Genomic DNA, 20200 nt, shown 5'->3' with positions numbered 1-20200 from the left:
AGGTATCATTGAATGAGACCACATCCTGAACTGTTCCTGGTGTCACTCCTCATGCGATCCCTAATTTTCCAGCAGTATATACATGTATATGTATATGGAAAAACTAAACTAGTTCAAAGACTGCCGCATACATCTTCTTAGCTAGTTATTTACAAGATGTTCTGGACCCGTGAAGAACAGGGTTAGAATAGTTCTTCAGCAACCCATGATTGTTTTAAGAGGCGACTCATGTAATCGGGTAGTTAGGCTTGCTTCCATGGTTGATGCATGTCATCGTATCCCAATTTCAAAGATCCATGCTCATGATGTCAATTCCAGGATTATCTGGTCCAGTCTCAGTTATTTACAGACCGCTGTCATATAGCTGGAATATTGCTGAGTGCAGTGTTAACAAAACACAAACAAACAAACAAACAAAGATGTTCTGTAAGATTGGTGATGATACTCCAGGTGCAACTCCTCAAGTTGTTTCTTTATGCAGCATGTCATCAAATTATTTTGTTTGTATTTTGAGTTTTGTCCATGTTGTTGTCTACAGGAGAACCTGGTATCCCCTGTTGTCGATGTAACTGTTTCCATGCAGGGGTTTTGCAATGTGTGTTTGAGGATGATCTGTGAAGCCTATTTATTTTAGTCCGAATACTTCATGCAGCATATGATCTCAGAGCCATCAATTTGATAAATACTTGTCACTGTCATTTTCAACGAGATTTTTAATGTCATATGTGAATTGTATGCAAATTGTGTGAAAGTTCACTGTATAAAGTGTTGCTGTTTTTTCATGACTGTTTCAGAGAAAATATTGATGCAGGGACATACTTATGTTGATGTTGTATTTGTTGTGTGATAAATGATGCAGCGTTTCAGGGCACTAGTATCCCATGTTGTTTTGAGTCATCAGGCATAACTCATGCCACATTATTGCTGACTAGGCAGTTACTCCAGGCTGTGGAAATGGGGATTATTTTCGGGCTGTTTTACAATAAAATTGCATGTACACATCAAATAACAGTTGAAGTTGTTGCTTTGATTGAAAACGTTTTATGCGTGTTGTTTATGAAACAGAGAACTATAATGGCAATAGTTTGTTGGATATGTTGTGTATGCTTTAAGCTCCAAGTATTTTATGTTTGTGTTCAAACCTTCTTTACCTGAATATGATCTTAAATCAGCTAGTAGGAATATTTCAGTAATATTAAGATAGTTGAGGGGTAGTAAAAGACAGTTAAGGGATGCTCCCTCCTGTTGTAGGAGTAGAGAGGACCCCCTGGTGCCAGGGTACGTCTTGGCCAGGATCACAGTATGCATGTCGAGTTAAATATTATCAATGGTTTTATCATATGGAATTACAAATGTATATTATGATAGAGTCATCTTTCATATACCACAATAGTCAACCAGCTGTGGACATTAAGGAATATATCAATGTCATATTGCATACTAAAAGCATATATTATGAAAATAGATTCTATATGTTGTGTGCCAAGTAATGTTTTGTCGTCCTGGAAACCCACAATAATAATGGTTCCATGACTTGCTTCACACCTAGCTTGGGGCTAACACTGTATAATTATCTGCACCTTCTAAAATATTTCAACAGAATTCAGTGGTTCTTAAAACTGTGGACCAACCAAAATGTTTAACAGCAAGCAACAGAAGGGAGGTAACTCCTCCCTACACCCACAGACATTGAAAGTAATTTGGATTGTTTGCTTCATGACTCAGAACTGACTTGTTTAGAATCTTGGGACATCATGGACATTTTTTATTAACATTTGGCAATAAGAAATGTAACGATTTTCCTTGATATTTTTTTCTGAGAGATCTCATTTGTTCTAATACTAGCTTTCGTCTCTCACAGTTACAGTGTTCATTGTATTGGAAGATTCAGTGTTGTTCCGGGTGTAGAAGTGGAGCAGGTACCCAGACATGTGTGCCAGCCATGCCAGCATGGGGCCAAGTATGCCGGGATCGAGTCTTAGAAACTTGGATAAATTAAGCTTGGTCTTATGAAATGTGTACACTCAGCCTTTACTACAATTGATTGCAACGTATCCTACATTTATGACAGTGATTCAAAGAGTAGATGTGTCTTATTCTAAAAGTGGAAATGAAATTCTTGATCTTTCATACAAATTAATTCACTGAATTCAGTTTTTAATCACTTGATCTATGGTTATTTTCTAAATTTTATTGTTTTCTTAAATGTTATGAAAGTACGTAACATAAACATGTACTGGTAAGAGGAAATGTTATTGCTTGCCGCTGAAGTATTTGACACCAAGCCAGTGCAGAAGACTAACTATCATGCCAGTTGTTACAACAAGGCAGGCTTGTTAACAGTAGCATTACAGATATAATGTAGACTGTATTGGTTCTGTGATGGACAATATTAAAATGTCTGTTCATATGATGGATATTGTTGTTTGTTCAGCTCAGACAAGGAGGTGAGGTGAAATTGGGTTTAACGTCGCGTCCAAGATTATTGCACTTATATAGCGATGTGCATGTTCATGTGTGTGTTTGTGGGGCTGCTTGTACTAGTCCATATTTATAGTGCTAGCACACCAAGATACCATGGCAGTTTAACATGAATACCCCACTCAGACACAGTATACTGACACAAAGCTGACCAGTCCTTGTTTTAGCCCTTTAATGCCAAGCACCAGGCAGGGTAACAATAAGTACCATCTTTTAGCGTCTCTTGGTATGACGCAGCCGGGGATTGAACCCCGGACCTTCCTCTCTCTGGGCAGACGCTTTACCATTAGACTAAGGAGGTGGTCCTCTGACAAGGATCCTCATCATGTGTGTCATGCAACACCTTGCTTTTTATTGTTGTCTGAATTTGACAACCATTCCCTGTTCTTGACACTACATAGCACTGGGACTTCAGTGAACCATGGAGTTAGGGGGCTGCAATCTGAAAAAAGGTTTTCACTTTGTGTTCAAGTCACAATGAATGTCATTTAAAAATAGATTTTGTTATTTTCTGCAGAGAGTTAGTATTAAGTTTTATACATGTAGTGGTTATATTGTTTGAATACTTATGTATGAGAAGTTACAATCCTTTTGATTTAAGAAGCATGAGCAGTTTCATTTTGAAACCATGGGGAGCTTGGACATCTCAGGGTTATCATGTATATATGTCCTTTGTGATGCAGGGAAATCATTTTGGCATATGATATGTCATGTCCCCTTCACATCATAGCCTGAACAAAACTTACAGCCCACCTCAAGAAGGAAACTCAATGAAACTTGGTACGTCATCCTGAGGTCAAGGTCACAGTGAAGGTAATTTGTATGTTTGCCATTTTCACTCAAATGCCCTTTTAGTTGTAAGTCTTGTGCATGTAGTGGTTATATCATTTGACAAGTGATGACAATCTAATGATAACTAATGGTGGGTCAATTGGATCTACTTTCAATTAGAAGTATTTTCGTTTTGTTGAATTCCAGTAGGGACATTATATTTGGTTCATATGCTGGATTGCCCTTGAAATAGTTGTAACTGATATTGAAGGTCAGATTCACTCTATAGGTGAGGTGAAATGGGGTCTAACATCACGTTCAAGATTATTGCACTTTTATAGCCACGTGCATGCACGTGTGTGTGTGTGCTTGTCCAGACTAATGCTGAGTTTATAGTGCTAGCCCACAGAGATACCATGCTGCAGTTTAACATGAATACCCCACTCAGACACAGTATACTGACTCCGAGCCAAACAGTCCTTGTTTAAGCCCCTTCATGCCGAGTGCCAGGCAGGGTAACAACACGTACCATCTTTTGATGTCTATTGGTATGACGCGGCCGAGGATCGAACCAAAGACCTATCACTCTCTGGACAGACGATCTACCCACTAGATCACTCTCAAGGTCATAAACTTAAAAAAAGTTTTATTTTCATAGGATGAGATGGGGTACATATCATACTTAAGATGAGTCAGTGAACTGGTAAGCTTTTGAGCAAACTTCATTGAAGGTAAGTTCACTGGAATGTCATTTGTTAGGGAGTTCTACTTGTTTCGTTGAGTGAACCAATGTCAGATGTCTGTAAGAGCAAGCATGTTGTCAACTATAAATATGTAAACATATGATTAGCTGAAATTGTGGGGCAAGGTCAATATAATTTTCTTATTAGGGTAGCTGTAGGCAGATGATTTTGTGTTTCAAAATGTTTCTGCATTGGACATGTTTTCCCAAACTGGAAGTGATGTCAATAAACGTGAAGTGTTTCTAACTCTCTCATTAAGGTAACCAGAGGAACAGTTTTCATGCATACAGGAAAGGGTGGGTAGAGGGCGGCATCTCAGTTCTCCCTCAACATAACACACATTCCCCCTTTTGTCCCAGGGCTCCACCAAGAAGGGCTCAGCTAGGTGAAATTATGTGAGTTGTCAGACCTAGACCTCACTTTCATCCTTGGGAAACAGCAGTCAGGTTCTGATGAATCCACTGGCACATGTAAATACAAAAAATTTAATGTTAAGAAAAATACCAGAAACATGACCACCAGCATCAGAGAACTAGCAGTCCTGACTGGGGGACTGTGCGGGACACCCTTGGTAATGAGGACTCAGACAATTGTGTATATATCTACTGGTCATGCTTGAGCATTTGCTGCTGGGTGTGAGTTGGTGCCAAACCACAGGAAATACATATCACTGTTTGCCTAGTGTTTAGTTCAAGGAAAAAGTAGTCCTTACAGCTTTGATATTTCAATATTCCAGCAATATCATTGTGGGGGACACTAGGAATGGGCTTCACACAAAACCTTGTTCAAACTTCTATGTCAAACTTGTTCAGATTACAAGATTGAATAAGACTTAAACTGATGTATAACAGCTTGCATTGACTAAGGACACATAATGAACAAAAGACGATCTGGCAATTGAGCTGCTTGTGAAGATCCTTGTTACTGCAGTATATATCACACAAACAAGCCACACTTCCATGCATCAATAATGTGTTTATTCTTCAAACTGTAACAGACAGAATTAGATTAAACTTACCTCAATTTATTTAACATAATTAGCATTAAAATGTAGCCACAAATGGAAACCGGAACCCTCAACATGGTTGTGACTCAACTCTTCCTACTGTGGTTGATCATAGTGTGCATGTCTGTTCAATCAAACCACCAGTCTAGGAGTGTTGTTAGAAACCAATTTGTTGCTATAATTTAAACAGAGAATTCACTGATTGGAATAACACACAAATTATGTTTCTCCATTATGATTCAATTAATTTCAATTAATGAAACTTCACAATTACTAACATTTCACTGCAAAAGATCCACTGCATAAAATGGTCTTGTTTTGATATCAATTTCAACATATTGCCATTGTAGTTATGTATTTACAATTTTGTCATTTGCATAAAACAAGAGACTAGAACATTTTGGTCAACTAGCACAAAGTAAAATTTCAAACCATTTTCTATACATTCCACAATCTTTGTGCAACTGATAAAACCTACATTCTACGATCATCATTCAAAACATTTAGCATACACCAACATTGTCTATTCTGGTAGTCATTTGGCTTGGAAGCGTCTCAGCATTAATGAAACAATGATAGCCCATACCATAAAGTGTTCTGGATATAAAGATGTTGTAGCATCAGGTTTGGCTTTGTATGAGGGAGAAGCACAGGTCTGGAAGCTTGATGTTATTCTCATTCATAAACTTGGACATACACACAGTAATATACTAGCGGGGAATAAAACTGTTTATTTCACATTTAAGTGAATCAATCTACCCGACAACCTTTTTAACCCCAATCTACCCAACAACCTTTTTAACCCCAATCTTCATGAAGGTACATATATGTGTAGCATCAACATGACCACTTACTTTCAGTTATATATAAATGCAAGTTTGTTTCTGCAAGTTTACATATCCATATGCACAGATTCTCTAATGGATGAAGGTAAACGTCCCTCCACCTCATCACAATATTTGGAATCAGTAGCTACTTGTGCTTTCTATTTCATCATTATCTGTCATTCATACAAAAATTGTCATTTGGAAGCCTAAGTTGTACAACTCAAAGTAATGTTTACATTTCTATAGGTCGAAGATAAAAAACATAATCTCTCCTCAAATCTGCACCCCTTCAACCCACTCTCTTAATACTCACGGAAACATTTCAAGCTAAATGTTCATTATAATCTTCTGATTAACTATACTGCGGCTCGTTTCTAGAGGCTATGTTTAGGAGTGTAGATGTATGCTGAACTCACGTTCAGAAGAGGTATTTTCACAGGTTGTTGATTCCAAACTCATAAGCAAATTAAATGGTCCGAGATGGTGGCATCAACTTCTGTAACAAGCTATTGTGGTCAACATGTTCAGGGTAGATATCATAACAGCATGGAGATATTGAGGAGCAGTGTACGAAATAGGCACCTGACCGTAGGCCCATGGCAGGTAGATCTCACTTTGGGCCTGTAGTTTTTAATTTGCACGTGTCCTTATGGCTGGCAGTGAATTTAGATGTTGATTTATTTGTCACAATAAATGCAGTGTTTGACATGAGGGCCTGAAGAGTTGAGTCAGGGCCTGCAGCTGCTAAAGTCTGTGGGTCCTGATGGCGGCCTGGCAATTGTTTCTATTTCAAACACTGTTGAGGAGGTATATGGATAATCCAGTTTGACCAAGGCATGAAATATTACATTAACATTGGGCAGACAGCTGGAAAAACAACAAAAGTACTTGGAAAGCAAATGTATTGGTCCCATGTACATCACTTTTATATTAGCATGGTTATCACCATAAACTAGCTCATGTATACAGTTCCACTACTTATAGGACTTATTGTAATACTTTTTACATGTCATTCGTGAAATGTTCCAAATAAACTAGGTTTCAGGAGAAAAAACATATAGATATGGCACAACATTCAATATTAAGTTTATAGCATCCAAAAGGTTGCCACAGCTAAGACAATCCAGTCTAGCACTTCTTCCTTCATGAATGACATCGTTCTGAGCTTTTGTACCTGTAATACTGTTTCCTATTCCACTATGAGATTATTACTGAATCAAAGGAACACTTGTCAACTGCACCATGTCTGAATGTTGCATGCAATGTTCTGTGAACTGTATGAACGACACAAACTGATACAGTTTGGTATACTTCATTCTCCTCTGTAACTATTGACTATCACTTCCAGTAATACACGCCTCATATTATAGGCATGCTAGACAATCTACTTATCAGCAAAAAATTTCTTATTTGAAATTGAATAAAAGTGAAGACAATACTGAGTATTTTCATAGCAAGCCATCAATCAGTGAGTAAGATTAACCGTATTAGACTTGTTAGTAAAATGACACATACTGATGATGAGCTTACATCAATAAATTGACACATGTAATTGGGTGCCTCCCATGTAAGAGAAAAGCCATTTATAAGAATCCGAGAACAGCAACATTTCAGCGTAGACAGGAAACAGCAAAAAGTAATCAATGAGACTGAAGCTTGTAAATTGTCATTAAAGAAAAGGGGCTTCATTATGAAAGGGAGACAACCCAAAAAATTATTGCACTGATTATTTTGCACTAGCAATAGAATATAATATTTATAACATGCAGACATCAAACTTAAAAGCAATATTTCTATGCCACCAGAAAATACAAGCAGAAATTATTTCTGTGAAGGCCTATCTGGCACTTGCCCTAATGAATACTGTCAACAGGACAGAGTCAATCGCCACTGTATTTCAGAACCACAATGTCTGTCAACAATCCAAGTAGATACTTCCTTAAAGTGGGCATACACAGACAGTGTTTTGTATAAATATACATCAATATGTACAGGCAGTTGTCAGTATTTTGAGGGTGGGTTGCAATTTATTCACTTACATCTCACTTGTATGTCCTTTTTGAAACTCAAGAATAATACTTTTTTAACATATGTACACTGAATCAAAATATTTTGATTTGAGCCAAATGTTTAACAAACATTCAATTAATTGTTTTGGTAAGGGAAATTAATATGGTATCAATTTTAATGGTTTACTTCTCTCTATATATACTGTTGTGGAATTTGCATGGACACCGAGAATGTCATAATACCAATCTCATTTGTCAAAACATATGATAAAAAATATATGTCACTGAAAAATATACAATTTGAAATGTGAATGTCTGAAGCAATAATACCTAAAATACAACATCTCAAAAATAATACTGCAGCAACAAAAACAATAACAAAAGCTTTTACTGTGGTGTTTTTAAAAAAAGGAAGATAAGAGAGATGTAACAAATCAATGGTCACAGATTATCACAATTTAAAGCTTATATAAAAAATAAAAGCTGTCCTAAGACAAGGCATTATTTTACAGACACGACAGATAAAAAAGACCCCCAACCCACCTAAAGTTATTGTTTTTTTCTCATTTGTTTCAAATATGTGAATGTTAATTAGTTTTAAGCAAAAATGATTTAACAAGACATCACAGCATAACAATATTGGTCCGCACAGTATAGACAAAGGGAGATCACTCTTGATTCCTTGCTACTGGAAGTGTACTATGATTTGCCATCCAACTCAAAATGCCTATATATGTTGGTAACATAGGACATGATGGCCTGCCAATCAGGCCTCTCCATGGCAACCATGTCATTGATGTTCTGAAACAGAGAACAGTTAATCATTTACAATACCCATAGTAATTCCTTTGCGTATCAAACAAGAGATAGAAAATAATCAGTTTGGCTATTGACAAATGTTTTTTCAAAACTAGTAGAATTTCCAACTTTCTAGGTGATTCTCTTATGTCATCACTACACATGCTCGTAAACTTTTGTTTAGTTTGTACCCCTGTCAAAAAATAATCAGTCAATTTGTATTAATCACAAAAGTACTCTAGGTGGGTAAATGAGTTTGAATATGTCTGTTGATACTAGAGACACAGTCAGAATCCTCTCTTACCAAATTTGTTGATATGTCCACACTTTCTGCAGCTTCAAATGCCAGTTTAAAATTTTGGCGCTGCAAATGACAAAAAAAGAAGAATGTTACCAATGAATCATATCACAGTTCTATTGTCTTTGAGTATAACACACTGTTTCTGTATGTTTTTTGTTTGTTTGTATATTGTTTACTGCACTTGGCAATATCCCAGCTATATGACTGCAGTCTGTAAATAGTTTAGATCATGGCTTCCAACATACCATAATATGATTCAGATTGTCTGACAAATGCAAGAATTACTTATGGTGTGTCAACTGTAATTAAGTGAGTGAGTGAGTATGGTTTTACGCCGCTTTTAGCAATATTCCAGCAATATCACGGCGGGGTACACCAGAAATTGGCTTCACACAACTGTAATTAAGAGCCAAACAATATACAAGCCACTTTCAAATCTCAATATATTAAGAGAGAGAGCAGAGAGCATCATCTGGTCTGGATACCACCATCCATCCATGTACTTCTGAGCTCATGCCTGGCTTACCAACTAGTCAGACCTACCTTGTCATCAGAGTTGAGTTCCTGATATGGGATGCGCTCTGGCAGGTAGCAGTGAAGCAGGGCACAAAAGGCCAGTCCATCATTCCAGCTGCTGCTGAAGTTGGTGATATCTACATGCTGAAATATGCAATCACAGGCATTAGTGGAGGCTGAAATACTCATCTGATAACAATAACTAGGGCTTGGACGATACACCAACTGTGAAATCTGATATGTATCACTATACCTTGCTCACAATCCAATACATCTCACGATACTTTACATGCTCTTATTTGTGATACGTCTTTCATAGACAGGATGGCCAAATATCTGACATACTGATGATTTACAGTTGGCAGTGTCAAATATGGATATTTACGTTTTCACAACTAATATTCAATACTAACTAGTATTTGGCGTAACAGTCACAAAAGCAAACATTCAAGGTTAGAATCGATATTTTTCACTTAGTGTACGACTGTGATCATTACTTGCATCTAGAAGTAAAACACTGTGGTCCACCGATGCATCAGTGTACCATCCCTCTACTTCAAAGAACTAGAAAATGTTTTAAATCCCTTCATCAAACACTAGTGTGACTCTACTCACGGAATAAGCCACAGTTTTCTGCTGACACCACTTGAGAAGGGCATTGCGTTTGGATCCTCCCATCTGCTTGGCCAGGTAGGCCAGTGGGTCCTTGCCAGCATTTTCTTTCCTCTCCGAATCAACACTGAAACAGTTACATACTTAGTTTAGTCTCACTAAGTAATACCATGAGAATCTGAGGCCACCTGGAAGTCATCAAACACATTTGGTGTTATGACATTTTCAAAATGGCTAGCACTATAGTTCCCGATACACGTTAAATGTATCCAGCAAGTCATGTAAGGCTTGAGGCTGACTGTAGAAAACGTTTGCCACCTAAACAAGTGAGAACTACCAGTAGCACAAAATATCAAAACAGTAGTTAAAACTATTAGTGCCTGAGATTGGTGAAAAGCGATGACTTCACAGTGGCTTCAAGGGAACATTTCCTGACAATGTAGATGGTGTTAGTGGTCCCAGCAGTGCAACATTCTACATACACTACCACAAGTCACATCATAGGGATTGGGAGACACGCACAGGTCCTATAGTCACATGCCAAACTGCCCAATAGTTAAGGTATCATAAGGACTAGAAATTTGCCCTTTTTAAAGGTTTTGCTATATGTTATCATTATAAGGACAAGTGGACTAAGACTGCTATTAGTTTCTATCGCCGATAGGGGGATAGAATCTTGCAACTGGAAGTCAATATATACCAAAAGGGTGTCAATTTGCTTGGACTTGCAACCAATTGTTTTTTTATCAAGCTGAATTTATTTCTTAGGAATGAACCCATAAATAATACTCCTAGCATTATACCATGATAAACAGGTAGCTTGAATCCAGATTAACCATGGTTATCATAGGTATTGGATTTGGAATTACATGTTTTGGGAGTTTCAAATGTTCAAAAGTAACGATCGATGCTTATTGCCTAAGTAGTTATCATAAATGTTAGGAAGACTGAAATAATGCTGGGTTACAAAGCCACTAGACCACTAGTCTGCGATAACTTAAGCAGGAGAAGTAAGTGAAAAATCATAACTAAATTCATTTAATTTAAACCTAGTACTTTAACAGTTGAATAGAAGGGTTAGTTGAACATGACCTAAATGACCCATGCTCATTTGTCTGGTTTTATCCTGCCTGTGAACATGGTAAACTGCTATTGGACTCTGCTGATAGCATTATGTTGTGTGTGTACTGTGTACTGGGACGACGGTGGAGGCATGTGACACATCTACCACCATGGAGCACGTTGTAACAAGCCTGCTACACACAGTCCCAACATTGTCACATCACACCTAACTTGTCGCTATTGACAAACAGCTCCCAGCTACTGCCAACAGCTGTGACCAGATACTTGCACAATATAATTCTTTCAAAGCATGTAGACTAAAGGTGTAATGAAACATAGGGGTTGCAATACAATAGTATCCCAAAACTATGGGTGTGATACAATTTGTAACCCGATACAGTACTCTTATATTATAGGTTGATATTTTTTTCTTTTTGCAGGTGAATCACAAACCTGAATCATTTGTTTTTAACTTTCAGAGATCAAAGATTGGATATTGTAGGGCAGAAACATATAGGCTGGAGGGCATGCCAGTGTTATGCAATTTATAGCAAATCAGGGAAATACCAGAGAATATGTATAAACTGGTGGTTGAACAATTTCTTATTATTCACATGGTTTTTACACCTTATAACTTGCAGAGGAATGTATTGCAATACAGGGGTTTTAAATCGATGTATTGTATCGTGGGTCTCGTATCGTAATACCATACTGTATCACCAGATATTTACACTATCGATACTAATGTACATCAGACATTTCAAGTGGGAAACTTACTATGATTGCATACATACACCATGACTAACATATAGTCTGTAAAATGTTACACATATATTTCACGTCCAGTTTTATTTTTCCCGACGCTGAGTTGCTTTTAAGATTTTCTTTTTTAGAATTTGTCTTCAGCAACCCATGATTGTCATAAGAGGTGACTAATGGGATCAGGTGGTCAGGCTCACTGACTTGGTTGATGCATGTCATCATATCCCAAATGCGTGGATCGATGCTCGTGATATCAATTACTGGATTGTCTGATCCACATTCGATTATTAACAGATCGCCATAATATAGGTGGAATATTGCTGAGTGCGGCATTAAACAAACAAACAACTTTTAAGATTGATTTTGGTTTAAAAAAATACATTCCTATTCCTGAGTCATGACGCAGGACTAACATACACAATGTACACTGACTGAAAGGTTAACAGGTTTTTACGATAATGTTTGTGATTGATCATGGAAAATTCAGCAGACAAAAAATATTACAATTAAAAATGTTTAACCTAATATTCCTGTTTCATATGTTTGACATATGACAACCTAACAAAAACATTCAATAGTATACCCTGACCAAATTGTAAAATGACAAGAACCTTGATTTTGGATGAAATCCTATCTGAATTAACATGCTCAAGTATCAGGCAGCGCACATGTCACATCACTGAATTATCAGTTATCAATAACATCTAATAGATAAGAACTTGTGTGAACAGTTCAATATCGGGAGTACCCTCCATGTGACTGGATCACAGCTGTGTCCCCCCTCCTCACCCCTTCTACACATACCCTTAGTGCAAACTTGTTGGACACTTTGACAAGTGAATAATGCAGAGAGTTCAGGAATTGCAAGACCCCCAGAACAAACAAACAGAGATTTTTGGAGATTTCATTATTATGCAGACAAAAAAGAAGACGATTTCAAGACGTACTTAACTATTTTTCTTCATATATGGAAAATAGGTGAACATATTAAGATTTCAAAATCTACTGTGTTTAGTCAACAAATATTCACATCCATTATGTCCTTTCTTGCATTTATATACATAGATATTAATTAAATATGGGCACTGTCTTTAACGTTAAATATTGAACAAGTCATGGATATTATAATTGGTATCTGTTTCATGTATATACAACAATGGTAGTTTCCATTTTTGTTTACCCAGTAAATGGCCATGAGACCTTGTACACATACCTAGTCCTTGTACACATAACAGATTGAACATCAACAAGAGTTTGCCACTAACATGGCTATATTCCCCGCCCCTGTTGCAGAATTTATGACATAATTAAATCTAAACAAACCCTAACCTTTTTTAACCGAGGTAGAACTTGTCATGGAAATTGTAAAAAACAAACTGAACCCTACCCTAACAGAACCTAAGTCCATCTTGTTGCGATGGAAACGTAAAAAATAAAATTTTCTAAAACTTCATTGGGCAGGGGATAATTAAAGCCCTATACTCACTTGGCTCCACTGTTTCTACGAGGTGGTCCCCTGTTTTGTAGAATGGAGGAAATAGCTGGTGACACCTTTGTGAACTCGCCCTCTGGACGTCCAAATGCAGGTGGTGTTTTGGGTGCATCCCCAGGGCTCTTGTCTATGTAATTTAATCCAGAGGCAGAAAGTCTCTGGTGAGAAGATGATTTTTCACTTCCCTTCCGAAAGACAGACCTTATTGGGAACTCTCCTTGTGGACTCTGTAGTGGTGTCTCAGCCTGTGGTGAGGTGGGAGACTTCAACAGTTCCTGGATAGCACTAAATGAATCATCTGTTGAATTAGAGTTCCTTCTGGAGCCATTAAGGCTGGATTGAATGGAAGAGCAACCACTCTTCACTTGATCTTCAATGGACTGGATTAAACTTTTCACAGACAAATTCTGACTGCGTGGATCAAGTTTTTTTCCTTCTCTCAGGGCTGTAAGTTCTCTGTCCACAGTACACAGCATCTTCCCTTTCAACTCAGCAGAAGTGAAAATGGATTTTGAGAAAGGAGTATTAGGTTCCTCCTCTAATGTTTTGTGAGCACGGAACGCATCCAAATCAGATCTCAGTCGTCGTACCTCTGCTTCAAGATGTTTACATTTTTCACGTAAAGTGGCATTTTCAGTTACTACTTTCTCCATCCCTTCCTGAGTCTCGGTACGGAAATCATTAGCAATGACAACAGCAACCTGTAGATCCTTCTGAAACTGCTTCCACTCCTCTGATTCCTCCTCATGTCTGCTCCTGATTTCATACAGCTGAGCTTCTGCCACGCTCTTGGTGTCATGGGTCTTCTTTAGCTCATCCTGGAGTTCCTGGATTTTCTCAGTGAAGGTCTTCTGTTCCTCGAGATATCGTTCACAATCTTGTTCCAGAGTATCAATGTGTTCTCGTAGCACCTCCATCTGCTGCTGCATGTCTGTCCTTTCCTTTTCCATCTTTGTCAACTTATAGTCAAGATCATTTATGTGAGTCTTAGCATTATTCTTGGCCACTTTGATCTCTTCATCACGAGTGGACATTATTTCCTTCAGTTTCATCACTTCACAACGACTGTGATCTAGTGATTTCTGAATATTGGCAAGCCTCTCTTCAGCACGGTCTTTCTCCTGTCTAGCATTATCTAACAAAGCTTCCATGTCAGATTTATCTACTACTTTCCTGAACTGTTCTAGTTCTTGAACTTTTGATTTCTCATTTTCAAGAAGTGTCTTGAGTCGATGAATCTCAATCTCATCATTTTTTCCTTGACTCTTTATCTCCATCATTCTCTGTTCCTGTGAATCCCGCTCAGCATTCAAGCTGCTGATCTTATCTTCCCCCAGTTGAATCTTGTCACGCATGGCATCAATTGCATCCAGGTTTTCTCGATATTCTGACCTCATTGAATGCATTGCATTTGCAATCTCATTTTGTTTTCGCAGCAATTCCTCTCTTTCTTCTTGAGCACTTTTCAACAAATCCATTAAATGAGCTTCTCTACTTGACTTCTCAGGCAGGCTGCCACTAATCAGAAGACTCTTAAGCTGTTCTACCTGATGCCTTGATGTCTCCAACTTTTCTGTCTGGGTACACAGGGATTCAAGTAGAACAGATTTCTCATCAGTCAGTCTCTCGTTCTCCTCTGTCAGCTCATTGACTGCATCCTGCAAGTCTCCCAGCTCCTGCAGTGTTGCTTGAAGTTCTTCAGTAGTGCAGTAGTTGGTTTCTTCCATGCGAAGAATCCGTTCTGTCAAGCACTGGACTGATATTTCACTTAGCCCATCACTGTCCCGACTCTTGTTGCTCTGTTTGTCCCAGTTCAATGGATCTAGAGACAGAACAGAGGGATGGTCTGGTGTTCCACACAGATCAGCCAAGGAGAAGCCTGGCTCTGAAGCAGTCATAGAAGCTGATCTCTCCAGTGTTCCCACATGACCAGGCAGAGCAGCTGCCTTAGCACCATCAGTTGACAAACTATCACAGCTTACACTAGTTGGCAGGTTACACTCAGACCCACCCACAGATTTATTGGAACCAAATGTCTGTTTGAGTAACAACTTTTCTGTGTCTGTGATCTGTTCAACAGGAATACCAAGCTCTTTCAGTCGATCTTGCAGATGCTTGTTCTGATTTCGAAGCATCTCTAACTCGTCTCTCACATCCTGTGAAGGAATCAGTTCCTTCAGTGCTTTCACCTCATACTTAAATTTCTCAATCTCAGCTTTACGGCTTTCTGTAAGTTTAGTAAGTTCTGATATCCTAGCTTCAAGATTTTTTTTCTCCTTCTCAAAATTAGCTAACAGTTCTGCATTATATGCCATAACATCTGCAGGAGCAGATGTCCTTTTCCTGTTCAACAGTTTGTCTTTACTAACATTCTGAGTACTTTGAGCACGTTTCATGGCCTGTGACTTATTACTAACAGGCTGTGGTTTCTGACTTGATGTTCCACTGGATGTTTTGTCTATTGACTGTGTGCTTGAAGCTTTGCGTATAGTTCCAGCAGCCACCGGGGCTTTGCCTGCCTTTGGTTTGGCAAAGTTTGAATTTTTTTCCTTCTCTTTCAGGGCTAGATTTTCCTTGTTTCTTTCTGTAGAAGACCTTGCAGAGTCTGGCTTTGAGGTTCCAGATGCTGGCTTGGGTTTACTAGTTTCAGGAGGTAGCGTCATTTTCTTTTTTGTGCTGCTGAGGTTCTCATGGCTCTTGCTCAGATACGACTTGCCTGCTAGATTTGATGACCCCTTTCCCTGACTCTTGGAACTGAGTGAGGTGGAGTCTGACTTGGACTGCTTCATCCCCATCTGTCCTGCTGTGGTGGTGGAGGGAGCTGAGCTAGAAGCAGAGCCTGCTTTGGCTGCAGTGCTGTTCTTCTCCTGCTTCTTCATCCTGCTGGTGTGGACAACCTGCAAGATAGAATAAGAGGAAATAAAAAGTTTTGTCATTTACATATGTCATAACAAGCATGAACATATTACGATTTGAGTAATCATACGTACTGAAAATAGAGATTTATACAAAATGGTACTTAAGCACTGACATTCACCTGTCACATTCACAGATTCAGTGATTATGGCAACAAGATAATCATGGTAATATTATACCATGTACACATTCTTACTCATCAACATATTCTCTCCCAAAATTCACAAAAAACCACATGTTGACATGAGCTGTCTTCAAGTGAAAATGTACAGAAAATAGTCTGTACTATGTCATGGTCTTAATGATTACAAGAGTAAAGTAGCTCATAAAAAAACTATCACGAACATAGAATCTACTAAGAAAACAAGATCATTTACAACATGAATAATAAACTATAGAGAAAGAAAAAATGCCATCTTTTAATATATATGTAAGAACTAAAAGAAAATGCTTCACTTGATGATGAATATGAAAAAAAGTCAATCTATCTAGCAGCTTGTCAGCTGTACATCTAACATTAAGTAAGTACATTAATGTCACATCTTCTGAAAGACACCAAATAGTAAGAACTTACTAACTGTTCGATTGGCATTCTGGAAGTTGGTGAGTATATAAGAAAACGTACAACTTTAAGGATAACAACTTCTGGTTTATTTTCAATGTAGATTCTTACCGTTGATAACTGGGTAAGAATCTACATTGAATCTTTGTTTTATGCAATAAACCAGAAGTTATTATCCATAAGTTGTACCTTCTCTAAGCAAGAACTAAGCAGCTTGGAGAAGCCAGTATCAATTTATTAGTTTTCATAAATACATGACTCACTTTCCCTGCCATGTTATTTTCATTTGGGTACAATGCGTAAATTTCACTTTGCTGTGTATCATATTACTGGGGCCTGCATGTAAATATCCCAAATCATGGACGTTAATGTCACATGTAAATAGGCGACAGCTGACTCATATCCACACTACATTATCATTATTTCAGGGGTGTGTATGAGTTTACTTTTCAAAGCTGGAGGGCAGTGCCTGACAGTGCTATTGTTAGGGAAGCAGCTACACAAGTCAAGCCCAGCTTTGATGTCAGCAGAAATCACTCCTGCTCACTCTCACTACAATGTACAATATGTTTCACACTCACCTGGCAGACATTTCTGTCACAGAAAACAGGTATAAACTTACAATCATAACAGTTCATTACTGCATATACAAACATATTAACAAACACATGCATCCATTTATATCCAAATAGAGATCAGCTCTGTCGCTCACCTGGTACATGTAAATTCACATTTGACAGTTCACTTAGTTTGAACATGTTTGCAATCAATGATATGATTAGCCATAAAGTGGAAAAAAGTGTTATTGTTTTGAAAAATCATGACACTTTCACTAATTTGCTGTATAAGGTGGTTTGTTTTCATACCAATCTAATGAGCATTACAGAAACTGTACAAGGTCTCCAAGGGTCACATATTCAGAAGAAGGTCTTGGCAAATAATCAGCTATAATTCACAATTAAAGCACAGGCATGTTTACAAGCACTCATATGGACAATGTCTGAGGATGATACCTTCACCAGTACATAAACTGACCAAGGCTAGCAGGCTAGTAATCTACAGAAACACATTGCAAAATGGTAAACAGTGCATGCATGACAAGCAGATTTTGAGATTCATTCACAAGTCTTTTGGTCTTGGTAAGCTAAAAAATTTGTGAAATGCATAAGAATCTAGTTTAGTTTTTCTAAAGAGCATTTCTTTTTTAATAACAATTTCTTACATTGTAACATATCTTCATCAGTGAAGGGTTGGTGTTTAATGAATCAATATATCTGTGGGAATGAGACACCCTCCTACACTGGATATATGTAAGCAGTATGCATCAATAGAGATTATGTTTGTCATCCATAAGGATGTTTGTTAGTTTGTTGGCTTGTTTGTTTGTGAGTCTGACCACCTGATCCCATAAGGATGTAACTAAACAGATGCACACAGAGATAACTTGAATTGTTATACATAAGGTGGTGAAATGGGATTTAACGTCGCGTCCAACATTATTGCACTTTTATAGCAACGTGCATGCACGTGTGTGTGTGTGTGTGTGTGTGTGTGTGTGTGTGTGTGTCTGCTTGTACTAGTCCGGACTGATGCCAAGTTTATTGTGCTAGCACACTGAGATACCATGCCACAGTTTAACATGAATACCCAACTCAGACACAGTATACTGACTCCGAGCCGACCAGTCCTTGTTTTAGCCCCTTAATGCCGAGCGCCAGACAGGGCAACAACAAGTACCATCTTTTAACGTCTTTTGGTATGACGCGGCTGGGGATCGAACCCTGGCGCTTCCACTCTCCAGGCGGATGCTCTACCATTAGACCACGGAGGCGGTCTTTTATACATAAAGCATTGTGAGATAGATATGAAGATGTGTAAAGTATGGTGTGTAAGTACCAAGATACATAAAGTATCATGAGATAAATATGGGGCTTTATAAAGTATCGTGAGGTAAGTATCATTATGTGTGAAGTATCAGGCAGGAAGTATCATTATGTGTAAAGTATTACTAGATAAGTATCATTATGTGTAAAGTATTGTGAGGTATGTATTACATGTATGTGTAAAGTATCAGGCAGTAAGTACCATTATGTGTAAAGTATTGTGACATAAGTATAATTATGTGTAAAGTATTATGATATAAGTATCATTATGTGTAAAGTATTGTGAGGTATGTATTACATGTATCATTATACAACAAGGATCTGTCAAATTTCATGCTTTAGTTCAAATGCTGGGTAAGTATGTAGATATGTAAAGTAGTGAGAGGTTGGTATGGGCATATATAAGTATTATCAGGTAGGTAGGAGGATATGTACAGTTTTGTGAAATATGCACAGAGAAACGTAAATGCCCAAGTCAGCTTTGTCAGTCTGTCAATTTCAGAAAAGAAGAAATGAATGGAAATGCATTTGGCAAGGAAGGTGGTCAAACTGAAAAAGTCAAGACAAGTTCAAAATGTAAAATATTACAAAAAATGAGCCCCACAACGAACTACACAAATACCAATTTTCATTCCATTTTTGAAAATATGTCTGAGTAATGGCCATAAATAGGTTTTAACAATATGGCTGCCATGGCAGAAAATTGGATTTGAATCTCTTGGGGTGTCATTGGTGGGGACAAGCATGTGACGTTTCAGTTTCATTGGTCCAGTGGTTTCTGGGGAGATAATGTTTACAACACACACTGGGCAACCTTTCAGTGAGGATGAGCTAAAAACATTATTGATGAAACATACAGTCTTACAATTATTACAATTACACAGGAAACAAGCATGAAGTCAGTGGGGAGCCTACTGAAAATGTCACTCCAACACTTGAGTATAATCATCACATCAAACATCAGACCATGACTAGTGGAGAATAATGTTGGGAGTATAGGCTTGAAACAGTTATGACTCACAATCATTACCAGTGACATAGCAATAGTCTACAGACTGACACCTTTAGGAACTAAACCATGTACACAGGCAGTTTATCAGAACTTGGAAATCTTGGAAACAAGGCAGGAAAGTACTTAGTTTAACTGGGGAAGTTTCATCATCTACACATTACTTAATACACAAATAAAACTCTGTTTACTTCCCCGCACCAGGTTTCCCTGCCCACATTTCAGCTCAATTGTCCCACAGTGTCACTAAGTGCACCCTGACATCATAAACCTTCACTACTACTCAGAAACTAAATTTATATACAACATATAAGAAACAATGCCACAAACAAGTGACAAACTCTCAAGGATGTTTAAAACAAATAGTTCAACCAACACTCTAGACTCCAGGATACACATTACAATGTACGCTATATACATATGGACAGTTTAAAATCCACGGCACATGAT

General features: G+C 37.9%; 1 protein-coding gene across 10 annotated transcripts in view; it reads right to left on the bottom strand.

The window, feature by feature from the left end:
* Positions 1-6716: 6716 nt before the first annotated feature.
* LOC139456389 (cytospin-A-like) overlaps positions 6717-20200 on the bottom strand; it is a 47794-nt gene continuing 34310 nt past the window's right edge. For 6 of the 10 annotated variants that reach the window (XM_071238074.1, XM_071238073.1, XM_071238076.1 and 3 more), the window contains 5 exons: positions 13375-16277; positions 10068-10191; positions 9480-9596; positions 8940-8999; positions 6717-8638 (listed from right to left, as the gene is read on the bottom strand). In XM_071238074.1, coding sequence (XP_071094175.1) covers positions 8537-8638; positions 8940-8999; positions 9480-9596; positions 10068-10191; positions 13375-16259 — 3288 coding nt within the window. In that variant the 5' untranslated portion in view covers positions 16260-16277 and the 3' untranslated portion in view covers positions 6717-8536. Of the gene's footprint in view, positions 8639-8939; positions 9000-9479; positions 9597-10067; positions 10192-13374; positions 16278-16870; positions 16982-17439; positions 17453-20200 lie in introns of those variants that run through there. The other 4 variants (XM_071238075.1, XM_071238079.1, XM_071238078.1 and 1 more) reach the window with 2 other exon arrangements.

Source organism: Haliotis cracherodii, unplaced genomic scaffold, assembly GCF_022045235.1.
Source record: "Haliotis cracherodii isolate W230 unplaced genomic scaffold, xgHalCrac1.p SCAF_11, whole genome shotgun sequence".
Taxonomy (NCBI): domain Eukaryota; kingdom Metazoa; phylum Mollusca; class Gastropoda; order Lepetellida; family Haliotidae; genus Haliotis; species Haliotis cracherodii.
Note: the sequence above shows the minus strand (reverse complement) of the source record. Positions and strands in the feature narration are given on the sequence as shown.